Source organism: Polistes fuscatus, unplaced genomic scaffold (assembly GCF_010416935.1).
Source record: "Polistes fuscatus isolate 324 unplaced genomic scaffold, CU_Pfus_HIC Scaffold3, whole genome shotgun sequence".
NCBI lineage: Eukaryota > Metazoa > Arthropoda > Insecta > Hymenoptera > Vespidae > Polistes > Polistes fuscatus.
The window spans coordinates 8951890-8968921 of NW_025113107.1; the positions used below are offsets into that span (position 1 = coordinate 8951890).

The following is a 17032-nucleotide window of genomic DNA, read 5'->3' on the forward strand; positions in this document are numbered from 1 at the left end:
TAATCGGAAAGAGAAGAAACTAGGAAAATAAATTACAATATAAATGGGTTAAGGATAAAAAGAAAAAAAAAGAGAAAAAAGTTTTACCCAGGCTGATAAACGATATCGATATTGGATTATTCGTATTCAAGGACAAATTATTATTAATTGACACGACGCAATTAACATCTTCCTTAATGAAGTTAACGCATGATACACGTAAATGTTTGTTCACAACTACTTGCACATAGAAAATATGGCATTAATAAATCTCGTCACGTTCCCATGCTAAATGATTTATCATGTCAATCTCTGGTTAGAAAAAAATTGAATCAAATCTGCATGGTAACGATACGAAAAGGTCGCGTTCTTGTCTTCATTGTAATAATAATGAAAAGAAAGAAAAGCTTTTTGCTCTGCTGATAAATTGATTGCGATAAAAATCCTGGCTAAAAAAAAAAAAGTTAACGTTCGTAATTACAATGACCCACTTTTGTCGACAGAATAATTCGAAATTTATCATCCAAAGACAAATTTTTCTAATGAAAGATTATTTTTGGCCTTGCAAACGTACGCCGAAATGTTTTTACAAATTCAATAATAAACTGTACATCTAACATACTATAATTGTTGATCTTTGATCGAATTAATTTTGTTCTCTCAAAAGCGAGAAAAAATAATCTTTGGTATATCTGGCATGAGTTAACGCCTACTGAGCTAAAAAACAAACGAAGAAAAAATAAAAAATGAGGGGAAAAATAAAATAACATTGATGAAGCTCGTGGAAGTAATATTACGCGAGTTAACGTTCGCTTATCTATTTTCCTCATTTAGTTTACCAACGCATCAGTTATTCTCGCCCAATGTATTATCTCTCCCCGAAGGCGTTTAAGCAACTAGCATGTGATTATAGTTGATATTATGTCAGATCAATCATGCGCTGGAGGCCTACGAATATGGGAAAATTAGAGACACGTAGTAAATCGTTCTAACGTCTCGTTCCATCTTGCATTGATAATAACACCCTAAATTATAATCTATGTACGTTTACATGTATACTAATATATACGCATACATAAACACATATGTGTACGTATGTGTATTACGCAGATGCGTAACCTTGATAAAACAAGCACCCTTTTCGTATCTCGTGTCTCACGTTTAATGTGTCGCATAAAAACCTTTTCACGTTCTTCCCGATGAAAACTTAACTGAAACTAGGACAAGGCTCTTTTAATACGTCCCAAAATCTAGGACAAGATATCGAATTATAAGAGGAAAAAAATATAGGATTATAGGCCGGGAAATACCGATAAGTATTTTCAACCATCATCCACGTTGCATCCCGATTATATTCGTTGTCGTAGGAAAAAAATAACAAGCATACATATCGATTACTTTTTAATACCATTAACGATACACGTTAATCTTTTAAAAATAAAAAAAATAATTTAACAATAAATATTTCAACAATAAATCTCGATGATTAAATTATTATAATTATATCATCGTTTAAATATCCCTACATTTTGTATCAATATCGAAGTAGTTGTGTTCGTAAATTTATATTATATTTAAATAAGAACAATATAAAAAATGTGTGTGTGAAAATTTCAATTAAACAAAATATATAAATTTCAATATGATCAGCAAACAAAAATCACGTTTCTAATAACAATACTCTCGACTACGATATTTCCCCGTTCTTTCTCATTTACGTTAAATTTCTATTTGTACGTATGTTTTTATGCTTGTATGTGGAAAGGCGCACGCGCATAGTCGGCAGCACATACATATAAACTTGTAACAAGTGCACGCGTATATACAAATTCACACTATCGACGAATAGGACGACGAATGGGTTTCCTTTACCTTAGCCAGGCGGCCTACTGCACGTGTTCTGATTCGCTCTTCCAAGGTGAATGACGAACGAATGAACAAACAAACGAACGAACGAACGAACGAACGATGAATTATCGGACTTCAAGCTCGCCGCCATTTCTTCGCTTTATTAAAACATTCCCCTCCTCCTCTCTGGCTCCTCCGCCTCCTACTTTTCCTCTCTTGTACACTTTAGATACTGGGTCACACATTAAATGATCGCGTTCGTTCTATTTTCTGAACGATTTTCTCCACTTTGTCGATATTTCCAATTTATCAAACCGAAATATATACATATGCAGATACATCCTGATTGAAATGTATGAATGAACACGAGGATGATCTCGATAATATTTTGTAAATATTTTTTTCAAAATCGTACGAATATTTTCCATTAAAATTTCTCTACCAAAGTCATTCGAGAGAGAAACTTAGCTCGTCAGAATTTAATACCTTCTATCATATTTCTCAAGCGTTAGCATGTAAGCACCTATCTGTATGCTTAGATGATATATTCCAATTTTCGCTTTCGGTGTGTTCAGAAATTAGAAACTAATCCTTGGATGCATCGTCGCGTAGTAAATTTCCCTACAAACTTAAATTCAAATTTAATCTAAACTAGATTCTAGGATAGTGTGAAAATTCAAGAGAAGAGTTTCAACTAATAATCATAATACGTGTACTTGCAAAGTCGATCGATTTTGACGACTCTAAGGGTCACCGGTTATCGATAAAATCTAAGCAACGATGTTCTATGCAAAATGATTTTTTTGTTTAATTATTAGTAACTATTAACATTAAGGAATAATCGTAATTGCAAGGACAATACGATATATCACATATTATAGCACTAAAATTACGTTGCAAGTATTTGAATGATTCCAATATGGTAGAGAGTGGAAATGTGTTCGAGTCAAAACCAGATGAACAAATTGTTATTTTGCGATCATTTTTTTGTTTACTTACTAATACTAATATTCATTCCTATCGCACATTATATCTACTTCCAATTTATATATTCGATATTTCGAGTGTAATATGAGGACGAGGGAAACGTAATCACCGATTATTAAGCAAATTATTAAAATATAATGATACTTAGAACATTAGAAAGAATTAAAGTTAGTATTTCGTCGTATTTCGAATAGTATTTCAAAAGGCATTTCAAATAAAACGATGGATATTAAATATTCAATAGAAACGACGTGACGAAAATTGAGATGGTTCTCTCGCATAACAAGACCTGCCATTTCTCTCTCTATCTCTTTCTCGGTATAGTATGCAGCTCTCTATTTTTGACGGAGCGGTTGAAAATAGCTGAGCTTAAACTTCTGCTAGACACACTCTCGTTACGCATCTGTAAATGTGTATGTATACACACACATATATATATATATATATCTGTGTTTGTTTGTATATGTGTGAATCCAAACGGCGACGTAAAGGAATTGGGTCAGAATTCAACGACGAAGTGTCTTTTTTTTCTCTCTCTCTCCCTATCTCTTTCTTTTTCTCGAATAAATTTTTTTTCGATTTTTCGATCGAATTAATCGATCATTTACACTACATTACTCAATCGAAAAATCATTCAACCTGATTAACTGTACTTTCCTATTTTCAAACTCCCAATCTTAATTCTCGAGTTACTGTATATTTTACTTTTCTAACAGGCATCGTAACGCGATACGCGTAATTTTCAAGTAAATTCTACCAATCGAGCAACGGTGACCTCGTTCGTTATATCGTTTTCTTTTCTCCGTAGTAGGAAAATTATTTTACGGTCGGATTTTTCCAAGGTGAAGACGGTAGAGGGGAAAATTGTTAAACGAAGAAAAAAATATGTCTCGTGTAAAGGTAACGATGTCACACAAAGAGCACTGAGTAGCCGTGCTGACTGTTGAAACAGCCGTTGCACTGTCTAAATTTAAATACGAGTCCTTCTCTTTCTAATTCTCTCACTAGCTCTCTTTTTCTCACTCTCTCTCCCTCTCGTACGAACGGAGTAGTTGCATAACTTGGCATGAAATACATGCACCGGCGCAGCCCACGGAAGTCAGACCCAAGCGTAGAACACCTTTTCGAAGAGACCTTACGATTATTACCGTACCACCACAAGCCGAGAACGCGAAGTACACGCTTTTCTATAGCTATACCTGTGCTGGACGATCGATAACGCAATACCTCCCGACTGAAAAGTCAAAAGAACACCTACGCCGTCGCTCTTGACTGCCTAACGTTGAAAATAATACATTTTTTTATTTAGCCCGATGAATTTTGATCTTTTGTTCCACTCATCGAAATTTATCGCTAGTCTCTTTCTCATTAGAGATATAATGTATGGAGTAATGGTTTAAATATATATATATATATATTTAATGATAAATTTGTAGTTAGATAACGAACGAAAAAAATGTAGCGTTCAAGAATATATATACGATTAATTAGATACGACGCCAATGAACCGATGAATTTTCAACCTGGCATGTAGCATATGTTAGCCTTCGAATTTATGCATAGGTGACAGAGTGAAAAAATATCGTAGCAGTGGAAAAATGAGTCTTGAATAATCGCACTAACGCATTATTATTTAAGCACGTAATATTCCAAATGCATCTTGAAAATTTAACGTGATTTAAGTCAATGAAATTGATTTAAGGGACCTGAAAAATCTTGAAGAAAAAAACATAACGTAAATCATTATCAAATATAACATTTTACAGATCGTTCTCCTGCGATCATGAAATGGTTTAACAGTTCAAGATGATAAATGATAAAAGAAAGAAACAAAACACCTATGAAGATTCACCTGCTGAAAGGGCGGTAACAGCAGGTCCCTGTCCTCCGCAGCGGTGACCTCGAACGTTGGCGCCGGCTGAGGTGGATAGATATTACCCTTTCCAGGATAAGATGTGCTCCTGCGAAATTGCCTGACCGGGCTTATGCAGGAAGGATGAGCAGCAGGTCCAGGGTGTCCCGGAAACGTGGGACTTGGTTTCCTTCCTTGAAGACCAGCGACAGCAGCGGCAGCAGCGGCAGCGTGAAGAGAGGAGTGCAAAGGTGGTAGATTTGGAACGGACCTACCGCGGCTCCAAGGAGAAAGACCTTGACTAGCGACAGCAGCGGCCGTTTGGGGTCCTCCGCCCCATTGTTGTGGTGCTTGAGGCCCACCTGACCACGCGGCATAACTTTTACTGGGTAGATAAACCCCTGGATGCGAGGTCGGCGGTGGTTGTTGTTGATGTTGCTGTTGCTGCTGCTGTTGTTGCTGTTGTTGCTGCTGCTGCTGTTGCTGTTGCTGTTGCTGCTGTTGCTGAGATGTGGATACAGGAAGGCCGTGCCTGGTGGTTGGCGCCCCAGCCGCGTTACCGTGTTGTTGTGGAAAATTATGACTAGCCGTGATCGCTCGTCGAGTATTCGTTGAAACGGCCGCAGCTGTGCTGGCAAAAAAGCCGGCCGGACCTCCGGTCGGAAAATTTTGAAAAGCAGGGATCGAACCGTTTACCGGCAGATCCAAACCCGTGGTGTCATCTGCCCAAAGACTCGGCACCCTGGCCGGATCGCTGAAACCTTGAAGGGCCGAGGTCGTGCTACACGCGATAATCTCCTTTTCCGTAGAGGAGGGCGTCGTCGATGTTATAGCAATACTCTCGACCTCAACCGCGTCCTTGGACTTCTCCTGAGGACCGCCGACGTTATCGAGGGCAGCGCTCGGCGAGAGAGGCGCCGGCTTTCCCGTGCTCTGCTTTTCGATCAGCAGGTCGTCCTGCATGGTAGACGTTGATAAGGATATGGCCGCACTCGAACTACTACCGATCGACGATTTTGGCCCGGACAAGGAACTCGAGAAGAGACTCGTTGTGCCGAAGTCCCCCATATATCACCGGAACTCGGCCCTTTCTTCTTGTATCCTATCCTGTCCTATCCTCTCCTCAACTTCTTCCTCTTTCTCTTCCTTCTACTTCCTTCCCTTCTTTCTCCCACTTCTTGTAAGTAATACAAGCGAGTATTTCGTGTCCAGGCGCGAACGAATATTGCTTGTCCTTCGAACCGACTCGTCGTCGTCGTCGTCGTCGTCGTCGTCGTTGTCGTCGTCGTCGTCGTCCTGTTGACGCCGCGGACGTCGTCAAAGCTGAGCCGAGCTCGCGAGAGACGGCTATCGATCCACGCTGCGCGCGTAAAAACACCCACGAATCCCGGAAGCTGAGCGCGCTACGGCAAATCTTTCGATTCTCTTCACCCTTGCTGTATATCTTTCCTTTCTTCCTTCCTTCCTCCTTCCTCTCTTAATCTTTCTTCTTAATAAAGATCTCCTTGCTCTAACCTTCTACTTCGCTACTGCCACTTTTGACGTAAAAAACTTTAGAACCGAGAGATCGGCCGAGATCCACCGATACCACGTCGACCCGATGGCATTTCTCTGGCCTATCTCTTATCTCGTGCGAGTATCACTCGACGATCCTCGTCACTCATAATTTTCACCAACACTAATTTTTGTATTTTACTTTTGTTTCTTTTATTTATTTTCTCTCTCTCTTCCTCTCCTTCCCTTACTCGTATCCTCTTTCTCTATTGTATTATCTATTTTCTGTTAATTTTTCGATTGATCGCACTTATTCTCGCAAATCATCGACATAACTCTATTCCTTCTTCCTCTCCTCCTCGACAAACGACACCGCAAGAAAAATAATCACACTGGAGTAATCCTCCCTTCGTTCGGTCACTCGCGCACTTCTTTTTCGTACCTGGACGCTCTTTGGAGAGCGTCCTTGCCGTGCCGAGGAGGGATCCGCGCGAGATACACGCGGCACGATACCGTCGCCGTCTACGGTCGAACTTGGACGAGCTACTACGACGACTCCTCGTCGTTGCACACCGTCCTCCTCCTCCTCCTCCTCCTCCTCTTTCTCCTCCTCTTCTTCCTCCTCCACCTTCGCCACCTCCTCTTCCTATCTAGCCCTTCCCCTCCCCCGCCTCCCCTCAGCGCGCGCTGCCCCGTATCGTTTACTCGATCGATCACCGATAAGCTTCAACGATGCGAGCTACCTCGCGATGTAACACACCGCGGGGACACACGCAGTACACCTTTCCAATGATCACGATGACGGCTATAATTATTTTTAACAGATTCTATCTCTCTATCTCTCTCTCTCTCTCTCTTTCTCTCTTTCTTCCTCTTTCTCCCTCTTCTCGCTCTTTTTCGAAATAAAAAAACGAAAATTGTCCCTATTGCAAACCAACGAATCCGAAGAGGGATAAAAGTAGGAACGGGAAAGGGTGCGACACGTTCTTTAATTTACACGGAGTGTAAATTTCAAAAAATACAAACAGAAGCAGAAACTTTTTTTTCTTGTTATTGTCCTGTCTCTATGTTTTCTTTTTTCTACAGCAAGCTAGGGACTCCTTCCAGGTAACATAATTTCAGTCTTACGTTTCTCAGTCGATTCCAATGTTTCTCGGTGGTAGCAGCAAATCGTAGCAGCTTGCTCGCTTTCTCATTCTACGTTGTGTTTGGCCAAGAAAATTCGGAAAAAAATAGTGTTATAAAGAGACCACCACCAGGTCGTAATCTTCCTCTACCGATCGACCACCAAACCGACGTGGTCTGTTTCTGTCTTTCCTTTCTCTCTCTCTCTTTCTCTCTCTCTCTCGTATAATTTCTTCTTGGACTGGCCAAGAGAAAATGAGATAGCGAGAGGGGGCGTGTGCGAAAGAATGAGAGAGAGAGAGAGGGAGAAACAGAATTCACGAGGAGCGAGCAAGAGGGCGCGCTTGTAAGAAAAAAATATATGTATTGAGTGAGAAAGAGAGAAAAAGAGCAAAAGGGAACTAGACGGAGTGGCAATTTGACGACAGCGGCTTTGGTAGGCTGCCTGTTCAATTCCTTCTCAAATCTAATACGTCTCATGTGTAGTCGTAGTGACTTATTCAACACTCCATTAGATACTCCGGGCCTAACCGTAACATTGGGTCGACCATAGAGATCAATTGCTATCGGATAGAGCAGCACGTATCAAAGCTTCTTATGGTCCCGTGTAAAAGAGAATGGTTCTTCCACCTTCTCTGATAATGTGTTCACTGTTCTCTTTTCTTTTCTTCTCACCACCTTTGTCGTGACTTTCTTTATCTAACGTCGTTGGAATCGTCTATCTTGCCGTTATCGATATTCTCTATTGTTCTTGTATTGCTGATAAATTTAACTTTTACTCGCTAGCGCGTTTCCTAGCTTAGCTACTTGTCTGCTTGCTTGCCTCCTGCCTGGCTGTTCAGTCGCTAGTTCAGTCTAGCTGATGGTGACAGAGGTGGGGTGCTGTTTGTGGTAGTTCTGATGGTGGTACTTCTTCGCTCTCTTTTTAACACGTTGATGCGTCGCGCGCCGACTTCATCCACGCATGCGCTTTGAATCACATTGGCCCACCACCGCCTCCACAAAAAGCACCGATGTGTTTAGTTGTCTCTATCTTCCTCGTGCTACCTCGTACTTGCTGTTCTATTCTTCACCCTTCCTCCCTCACTCGCTCTAACTCTCTCTCTCTCTCTCTCTCTTCGTGTTCGCATTTACCTCCGCCCACGCTTCTTCCATGTCTTCTTACTATCAACGTCGCACCGTTCGAACCTACAAGCTCTAGAAAAATTCAGGGCCGTAAACGAATCTTCCTTCCTCTTTTTTCTAATTACAGAAAATCAAGAAGAAATCTACTACGAAATCTTCTACTATCTCTTTTTATTTATTATAAGAATGATTATGATTTTAATTAGTAACGATCAGGAGATTTCTGGTCTTATGAATTGGAATCTAGAATTTAGTGCGCATGTATTTAAGTACCTATTACGTAGGTAAATATTATACGTATATATATACACCTGCCATAAAAAAGTCACGCTGATAAGATATCAACGACACTTGCTGCTGTGCGTACATGTGCGCAAACGTAACGGTAACCTGACGGTGGAGTAAACAGACAAGAGTGATGCAATAGTTCCGTTCGAAAAGCGGAACGGTTCAAGGATAATGTTGGAAAATGTTAAAATTGAATCGAGTTAGGTTCTATGAATTAACTCGATCAACTTGGCGTGTAATTCTTCAAAGAATTATCTTTGTAACTCATGATAAGAATAATTTCTTCAAGATTCTAATAGCGAAGTTCTTTGATCTTTGATGACCGAATATATTATCTCTCCTTATTCTTTTTTACTATTCTAAAAAAAAAAAAAACCCACTATTATCGAACGACGCGAGCTGATAAATAATTGTATAATTTCGAGATATCGTCTTGAAGTATCTCGTGTGCTTTTATATTTTATGTTTTTTCTTTTTTATATTTTTATATCGACTCTAGCGTAATGTTGAATAACTAAAAAGTTTGAATGAGAATCTTTTTTTTTAATCGTGATCACAGATGCAAATTTACCTGACAAGAGAAAATTTCATTGATCTTGTAAACAGCTTACCATATCTGCAACGATAAATTGCATTACCATTGAAAAGAAGAGTTTACCGCCTCTAACGTAAAAAATCGTAACTACGAACTGTCGTAAACTGTTTTACCAAGGAATACAGAAGTACATAGAAGCTCCAAATCCCCTTTTTTATCTACTCAGATTCATCTTAGTTACTACCGGGGCCACCAGTTGGCGATAATATGTACTTAACGCGATGACGGTACAATACTATCAAAGAATACAGTATTCTACCTATTATTGCCCATTGGTGGTCCCGGTAGTAACTAAGATGAATCTGGTTAGATAAAAAAGGAGACTTGTGAGCTTCTATGTACTTCTGTATTCTTTGATAGAATGTAGAAAAAAGTTACAAATCCAACGGTTGTGTGTGTGTGTGTGTGTGTGATAGTACTTTCATTCTTTGAATCAATCTGGTGGAGAGAATTAATGAGAATATTAAAATATTAATTGATTTTATTATGATATTACATTTATTTAAACAACTGATTGATCGTTAAAAAATGAATAATAAATAAATGTAAAAAACGATTACAAATTCAAACTATGCAAGATCGCGAACATTGACTTGCTAAAAAAAAATAAATTAATTACATTTAGTCAAAATATATAAAAATAAAGTTTCATACCTGTATCAATAACTTCGAACTGATGACTCGTTTAATTACAAATCTTTCTATTACATTTTTACAATAATTGGAGGGAAGAAATTAAGAGTATAAAAAAGAATAACTTCATCCTTGTTATCTGAACACGTCGAATGAAAAAATACGATGGAAAAAATGGAGGATTATGGCAAATCAAATTTGATTGGCTCTTATATAAACGCGGTAATTTGTGCGCATTATTGCGCAATTTTAAATGTTATTTTTTATTATATTTAACATTATAGCATATTATCTTAAAATAGATAATATTCTGTAATATTTACAACGTTCGTTTTTTAATTAATCAATTTTCTTTCTTTTTCAAATTATGTATGAATTAATATGATAAAAATAAATAAATATTATTAACCTAAAACTTATTGGTATTATTCTGTTATTTGTAAGATATCTTTATCTGTAAAAATTATGTGAATCTTCTATTTTTGTTTAATAAAATTACCGACAATATATAAAAATGTGTATTTTTGAAAAATTATTTGAAATTCCTATTTTTCAACCTTGAATTTTAAGTAAACGCGAAGATACTACGTAATAGCATAGTGCTGCCCTCATCACTCGATTGACAATTTTATACTTCATCTTTGAGTCATACGTTTTGACGTTCCAGAAATTCGAGCACATAAGATCCAAATCAGTCTTTTGCATTTGACTGATTATAATTAAAAAATGAATAGACTTTTTGGACGTGCTAAACCAAAGGAGCCAGCTCCAAGTATTACTGATTGTATTGCTGGTGTAAGTTGTTTAAACATTCACAAAAAGAAACAAAAAACAGGTTAATGACATTATTTACTTATTGATGTTTCTTACATTATTGATAATGTTCATTCAGGTGGATAGTAGAGCAGATTCAGCTGAAAAGAAAATAGCACGACTAGATGCTGAATTAAAAAAATACAAAGATCAGATGGTAAAAATGAGAGAAGGTCCAGCGAAGAATGCTGTCAAAGCCAAAGCAATGCGTGTCCTTAAACAAAGAAAAATGTATGAAGCACAAGTAGATAATCTACGTCAACAAGCATTCAATATGGAACAAGCAAATTATGCTACGCAAACGTTAAAAGACACTCAAGCGACAGTGGTCGCTATGAAGGATGGTGTTAAACAAATGCAAAGAGAATTCAAAAATATTAACATAGATGACATCGAAGTATGTTCCTCTTATTTGTAACTAATTTAATAATTCATTATTAATTGTCTATTTCTTGCATAGGACATACAAGATAATTTAGCTGATATGTTGGAACAAGCGGATGAAGTACAAGAAGCAATGGGTCGTAGTTATGGAATGCCAGATATTGATGAAGATGAACTTGCCGCTGAATTGGATGCTCTTGGTGATGAGATTGCTTTAGATGAAGATACATCTTACTTGGATGATGCAATTAAAGCACCTAATGCTCCTGATAAGGAACCAGGTTCTAGTTCTGTTAGGAACAAGGTCGTTACCTATAAGATTATATATTTATTTTTTATTCATATTGTTATATTCATTTTTATTCATCTAACTTGTTTTCAGGATGGTGTGTTGGTGGATGAGTTTGGATTACCCCAAATTCCAGCTAGTTAATTCATTGATATTTTAAGCTTAACGCATAAATAAGTGATAAGATAATGTTGATTATGGTCCCCAAAGGCACATAGCTTATATAATATAATATAAATATGCTTCTGCAATATCCCTAAAAGGGAGAGAAAAGAAAAAACTCTACGAACGAACAATTAATCAGAACACTCTTAACGCAATAAAACGATTCTTTATGTTATATAGAAAATATGATTTATTATAATAAAAAAAAAAAAAGAAAAGACACTATTTTTATTAAAATTATTTTATGTTTACTATATGATTAAATTAATAAATCAACTTACTATTATAATACAATTCCTGATTATCCCGATCGTTCGTCTCTTTATATAATTTTTAAAGCGTTAGCAACCGTGAAATATGTCTTTGTTTTTGATTTTGAAGCTCCATATAATGTTCACATAAATCGGAGATCATTTCTTTGCTATGTAAAAATTGGGAATCTTCAAATCCAGAAACTTGCGTATAGTGATGAACGTGCGCCTGAAATAATGAGCATAATTATATTATACTAAGTAAGTATTTTACTACTAATTATTACCTTTCGTTTATATAATTTGGTAAACTGTTTCATTAAATTTGTAAACATCAAAGAAATAGCCGAGGTGTTAAACAAGCATAATAAAGACGTGGCATGCCCAGGTGGTGGAACAGAACATAAACCTATTTTCATTGAATTTTTACTCCATGACGTAAATTTAGCTTTACTTTGGAGTCTGTAAATAATAATCCACGTTATATAACATATTTGTAAATAGCGTTAAATGATAATATAATGATACCTTTCAATATTTCGCTTTATGCCAGTTATCGAAAATTGGCCTCTTCCAATACACGCAGCACTCAATATGACAGATCCTGTCTGTAGTGGATGCATTTTAGTCAACTGGTTAGTCCGAGACCATGCGTTAGTAAACAGTATGTCTTGAGCCCTTCAATATTTTTGTTCATCGTGATACATTTATATAATAATGCTTACGAATGTACTTACTTCGAAGTATTCGTAACAAGAAGTTTAGGTGCCGTCAAAGCTACTGGTCTAACACTACTAAGTATATAGTGCATCCTTTTATATGGAACAAGATTTGTAGATAAATCACTTACATCTATATTTAAATTTCCAGGAAATCTGGAGCCACTGTAAATAAATTTATTTGCAATCTACATCACAATACGTATAATAAAAAAAATGTATTACCTAGTCAAATGAAGAAGCATATTAACAATAATACTATTCATATCCTGAAATGGTAAACACAAAGCATTAAAATTAGCCTGATCCATATTATCTTTATTTCTTATTTGGGTTTCACAAATTTTCAAGAGTGCTTCATTTTCTGCTGGAAATACACAAGTAGCATGTTCTATCAACTCTTTTGTCGCCAATAATGTATTGTACGGAGCTGTGATAACATCTTCCATACCTGTAGGATATATGGAGGACACGTGTCTGAAAAAAAATAAAATGTTTCTATTAGTATAATGATATTTAAAAAAATATATAACATACCTATCTACATGAGGGTAGTTATCATTCAACATAGTTAAAGTTGCTGTTCCTAAACCAGAACCAGTTCCACCGCCAACAGAATGTAAAAGAAAAAATCCACCTAGACAATCACACTTTTCAACACATTGTCTTATTACATCTTCAATTCGATCATGATATTCCATACCATGAGTATAATATCCTGTGGCCCTTTATACGATTATATTCATCATTATGTGATATTAACAATTATTTTTCTATTTACCAATTCTGCCTTACCAATTGTTCGCAGAGCCAGGATAATTAGTCACCGTACAAGTTTTGTTAAATAATTCACGCAACGGTCCATGTTGAAATCGTCCAACAACACTATCTTCCATGTCTATTAAAATGGCCTTCAAAAATAACAAATTTTATTTTAATAATATAATACATTTTGAAAATTTTGGCAAATATAATAATAATAATACAGTACCCTAGCTTTAACTTTGGCCACGTTCAAATCAGATATTGTTTTAAAACATAAATTATCTGCATTTCCAGGGACATGAAAAAAACTGTTAAATCCATCCCACAATGCGTCTATATTTTTAATATAATCTCGTTGTATTTTGAGAAGATCTGCAAATCCATTTTTCATTTGTATGCCATATTCATGCAATGCCAAAGGCCAGAAAGCTGATCCTATTTGATTACCGCATTGACCAACTGAAATAAGTAAATTAATATAACAAAATATAAAATTATATTAGACATTATTTTTTATACTTAAAAGTAAAGGAATTGTTTTTACCTTGTATTGTTATAAATTGACTCATTTTACATTTTTGAAAGTTAACAATTGTCTATTGTAAGAGAACAGCACAGACAGTTACAAATCATTTGTATTGTTTTGATGACTATTTGTGATTCATGATACGTTCGCGCCAATTTTGATTATACGAAGCCTGAAATTGGTTGACAATCGATTTATTTCTTGTATCGTTTCTAGCAATTTATCGATGTTTTGCACGTTCAGCGCCAGTCTCGAATTTCAAATCTTCTAACGCTCAATTCAGATTGCCGTGAATTTTTAAGAGAAAGGTTAATACTATATTTATAAACAATTAACAAATCGATATTAAAACGTAAATTAAAATGGAAACGACGATCAGAATATTAAAAATCATTTTTGTATTATTAACTCTACAGAATTTATCAGCAAGATGTGTTGTTTCTACAGATTCAGGTTAGTTTTATATAACCTATATTACATTTTACTACATATTGCTATTAACTATATTTTGTTGTTGTTATTGAAAATTAACAAAATTGCTATGTACTGCTATTTATCTCATTTAATGTATCATTATTTAATTTGAATAAATTAATCGTAATTATAATGTGTATTGTTAATCATTTTCTAATATTACAATTTATTTACTTTTGTAGTTTACCTCATAGAACCAGGAAAAATTATTGTAAATGATAAACCGGGCCTGCAAGTGTTCTGTCATAAAGCAAAGTCGAAATATCTTTTACATATTTGGAAGACAATAACGGTAAAAGAAAATAAATCTAATTTATAATTTATCAGATATCTTTCAATATTACCAAATAAAATTTATATGAAGTAACACGTTACAGATGAATTTGGATATTAACCGGGACACGTATGATTTATATGATGGCAACACGCCTCAAGAAGTATTTGAAAAACATTCTAATAATCTGGGATTTTGGAGATTTAATTTTTTCAATACAAAAAAACAAAAATCGTTTCAATTAGATCCTTTCAAAACTACTTGCATTGGTGTTTATACTTCTGAACATGAAGGGTTACGATATACTATGAGTATGATCCAAACACGTAAGTTTCGAATGTACAAGTTCGTAGTGTAATTGTATTAAAGCATATTTACTCATTATTTTGATTGTATCAATTAGGTGCGAATATCTGGAAAATCTTAATGGCTGTGATTGGAATTGTATTGTTTTGGTTTGCTAAAAGACTGAGTCATAATCCATTATTCTATTACTTATGTGGCATTAGTCTTGGAGTTACAGCTTCGTGTTTAATATTAATATATTTTGCTGGTAAATTATTTCCACGAGTAAGTATTAAGAAACTTTCTTTTCTAAATGTATTTTACATTAATATTAATTTGATTTACCAGGGAAAGTTTATGTACTTAATGCTTGCTACTGGTTGGACGATGAGTTTCTATATTGCTCAAATGATATATGAAAACACGCAGTTGATATTATTACAGTACAGAGATTACGTTATGTGGTATATTCTAATAACTTCGCTGATAAGTTTTCTTATTTGTTATCGCTTTGGTCCAGTAACTAATACTAAAACAAAACAGATTATACAGTGGTTCTTACAGGTTAAGCATATTTATATAAAAGTATAATCAATTACAAATTTTGTGGTAATTAATATTTCACATATTGTGTCACTTTTATACATAGGGTTTAGGTTTAATATCCATTTACTATAGCAGCTATTTTTACGAAGCATCATTTTTAAGCTGCGTAGTACTCGTTCTTCTTTATAATTTTCCAGTTGCTGTGATATATAAAGGAAAAAGATATTGGTAAGTTTATTGTAGAAATAATTTTAATAATTTAGGTATTATTTTTCTGATATGTAACTCTTATCAGATACTTATTCACTTATATGATATTTATCTTATCAGAGAATTTTATAGTAACGGAAACAAGACTTCCAGAAAATATTCAAGTTGACTGCCTTTTCAAATTCTAACCACAATTATTTTTAATCAATTGGATAATGCATGTAGATTAAAATTTTTTTCTTTTATTGTTGGAGTGATCAATATAATAAAATTACGTAATCATATATAATTATTTAATATATATTATTATTTTGTATTATTTTAATAAAGATTTACTTTGTATAATTAATTACTTATTTATTATTTATCGTTATTTCTTGATTTTTTTCTTTATATTTATAATTAAAAATATATTCTTATATGCCTTTATTGTCTCATATTAGGAAAAATATGTTTCCTGAAAAAAGAAAGCTATTAACAGATGATCAATATCGTAAAGAGGCTATACAAGAGACTAATAAAGCTTTACAAGATTTACAACATTACTGCTGTAGTCCAGAATGTAATCCATGGAAAACAATTTTGAAATTGAAGGATCCCATAAGGTTTCTTAATATTTGATATTTATAGTTGTTTGTCAAACTTAATTAATATTAATAAATAATTTCATTTAGTAAATACAACATGGAAATACTTATATTAAATTACAGGTTCGCCAAATTTATGGAAGGAGATTCACATTTGTCAGATGAAGAATTGAAAGAACATGATGCGGAAATAACAAGAATCACCGAAGAGTACGAATATACGGATGACGACGATGATGACGATGATAGTTTTTGATATAGGTAGTGTTGTTTTATCTTTATATAAATATCTATATATATAAGAGAAAAGCACAAACACGTGATCAAAGGAAGTACAAAGTGGAATATTGATTTTATTGTCACAATGACAGAACATTTATACAAATGAAGAAAATAAGCGTTCGATGCAAGCTATAGAGGAAAAAAAGAGAATCAAGTAGATTATATTTAGTTATAATTTGTTCCCTTTAATTTATTTAAATAAATATTATTAAAGAATCGGGTCCAACTTCCAAGAGTGCGATCTTATCTTCTTATGTAATTATGTACTTTTAGAAATTTCTGAATCGGAGTATCATGTTTAAAGAGAGAGATTTTATTTCCTTACAAATTCTTTATTATTTTTCGATGCATTTACACATTTATTCCATGAATGAAAATCTTTCAACAATATGATCCTTTAAAATGAATCAATCCAGTTATGATTTCTAAAGATTAACATTTGAATATATATATTTGTCTTCCCTTATCCGTGTTATGTAATTGTTGCGTTATTTAATGAGAAGAAAATATAATTTTGTAAAGACAAATATTAAAAA

General features: G+C 34.7%; 4 protein-coding genes and 1 long non-coding RNA gene across 6 annotated transcripts in view; 2 read left to right on the forward strand and 3 right to left on the reverse strand.

The window, feature by feature from the left end:
- Positions 1-6738, reverse strand: part of LOC122520300 (cytoplasmic polyadenylation element-binding protein 2) — a 121394-nt gene extending 114656 nt beyond the window's left edge. The window contains exon 1 of the mRNA XM_043640417.1: positions 4667-6738. Coding sequence (XP_043496352.1) covers positions 4667-5734 — 1068 coding nt within the window. The 5' untranslated portion in view covers positions 5735-6738. The remainder of the gene's footprint in view (positions 1-4666) is intronic.
- Positions 6739-7948: 1210 nt separating this feature from the next.
- LOC122520301 lies at positions 7949-10136 on the reverse strand. Of its 2 annotated transcripts, none has more exons than XR_006304505.1 (2): positions 9948-10136; positions 7949-8482 (listed from the first exon to the last, which is right to left on the reverse strand). It is a non-coding gene; the product is annotated as an uncharacterized LOC122520301 (long non-coding RNA). The 2 variants fall into 2 exon arrangements; XR_006304504.1 differs by lacking the exon at positions 7949-8482 and adding an exon at positions 9621-9889.
- A 401-nt stretch (positions 10137-10537) lies between these two features.
- On the forward strand, positions 10538-11761 carry LOC122519738 (charged multivesicular body protein 5). Its single transcript, XM_043639405.1, has 4 exons — positions 10538-10721; positions 10819-11136; positions 11200-11427; positions 11506-11761. The coding sequence occupies exons 1-4, from the start codon at positions 10653-10655 to the stop codon at positions 11554-11556; spliced, it is 666 nt and encodes a 221-aa protein (XP_043495340.1). The 5' UTR covers positions 10538-10652; the 3' UTR covers positions 11557-11761.
- A 50-nt stretch (positions 11762-11811) lies between these two features.
- On the reverse strand, positions 11812-13992 carry LOC122519737 (tubulin epsilon chain-like). Its single transcript, XM_043639404.1, has 9 exons — positions 13857-13992; positions 13539-13771; positions 13343-13458; positions 13085-13273; positions 12773-13024; positions 12566-12712; positions 12357-12506; positions 12116-12290; positions 11812-12057 (listed from the first exon to the last, which is right to left on the reverse strand). The coding sequence occupies exons 1-9, from the start codon at positions 13879-13881 to the stop codon at positions 11911-11913; spliced, it is 1434 nt and encodes a 477-aa protein (XP_043495339.1). The 5' UTR covers positions 13882-13992; the 3' UTR covers positions 11812-11910.
- A 109-nt stretch (positions 13993-14101) lies between these two features.
- LOC122519282 (nuclear envelope integral membrane protein 1) lies at positions 14102-17032 on the forward strand. Its single transcript, XM_043638639.1, has 8 exons — positions 14102-14291; positions 14495-14604; positions 14690-14912; positions 14990-15156; positions 15220-15435; positions 15521-15645; positions 16071-16232; positions 16338-17032. The coding sequence occupies exons 1-8, from the start codon at positions 14201-14203 to the stop codon at positions 16468-16470; spliced, it is 1227 nt and encodes a 408-aa protein (XP_043494574.1). The 5' UTR covers positions 14102-14200; the 3' UTR covers positions 16471-17032.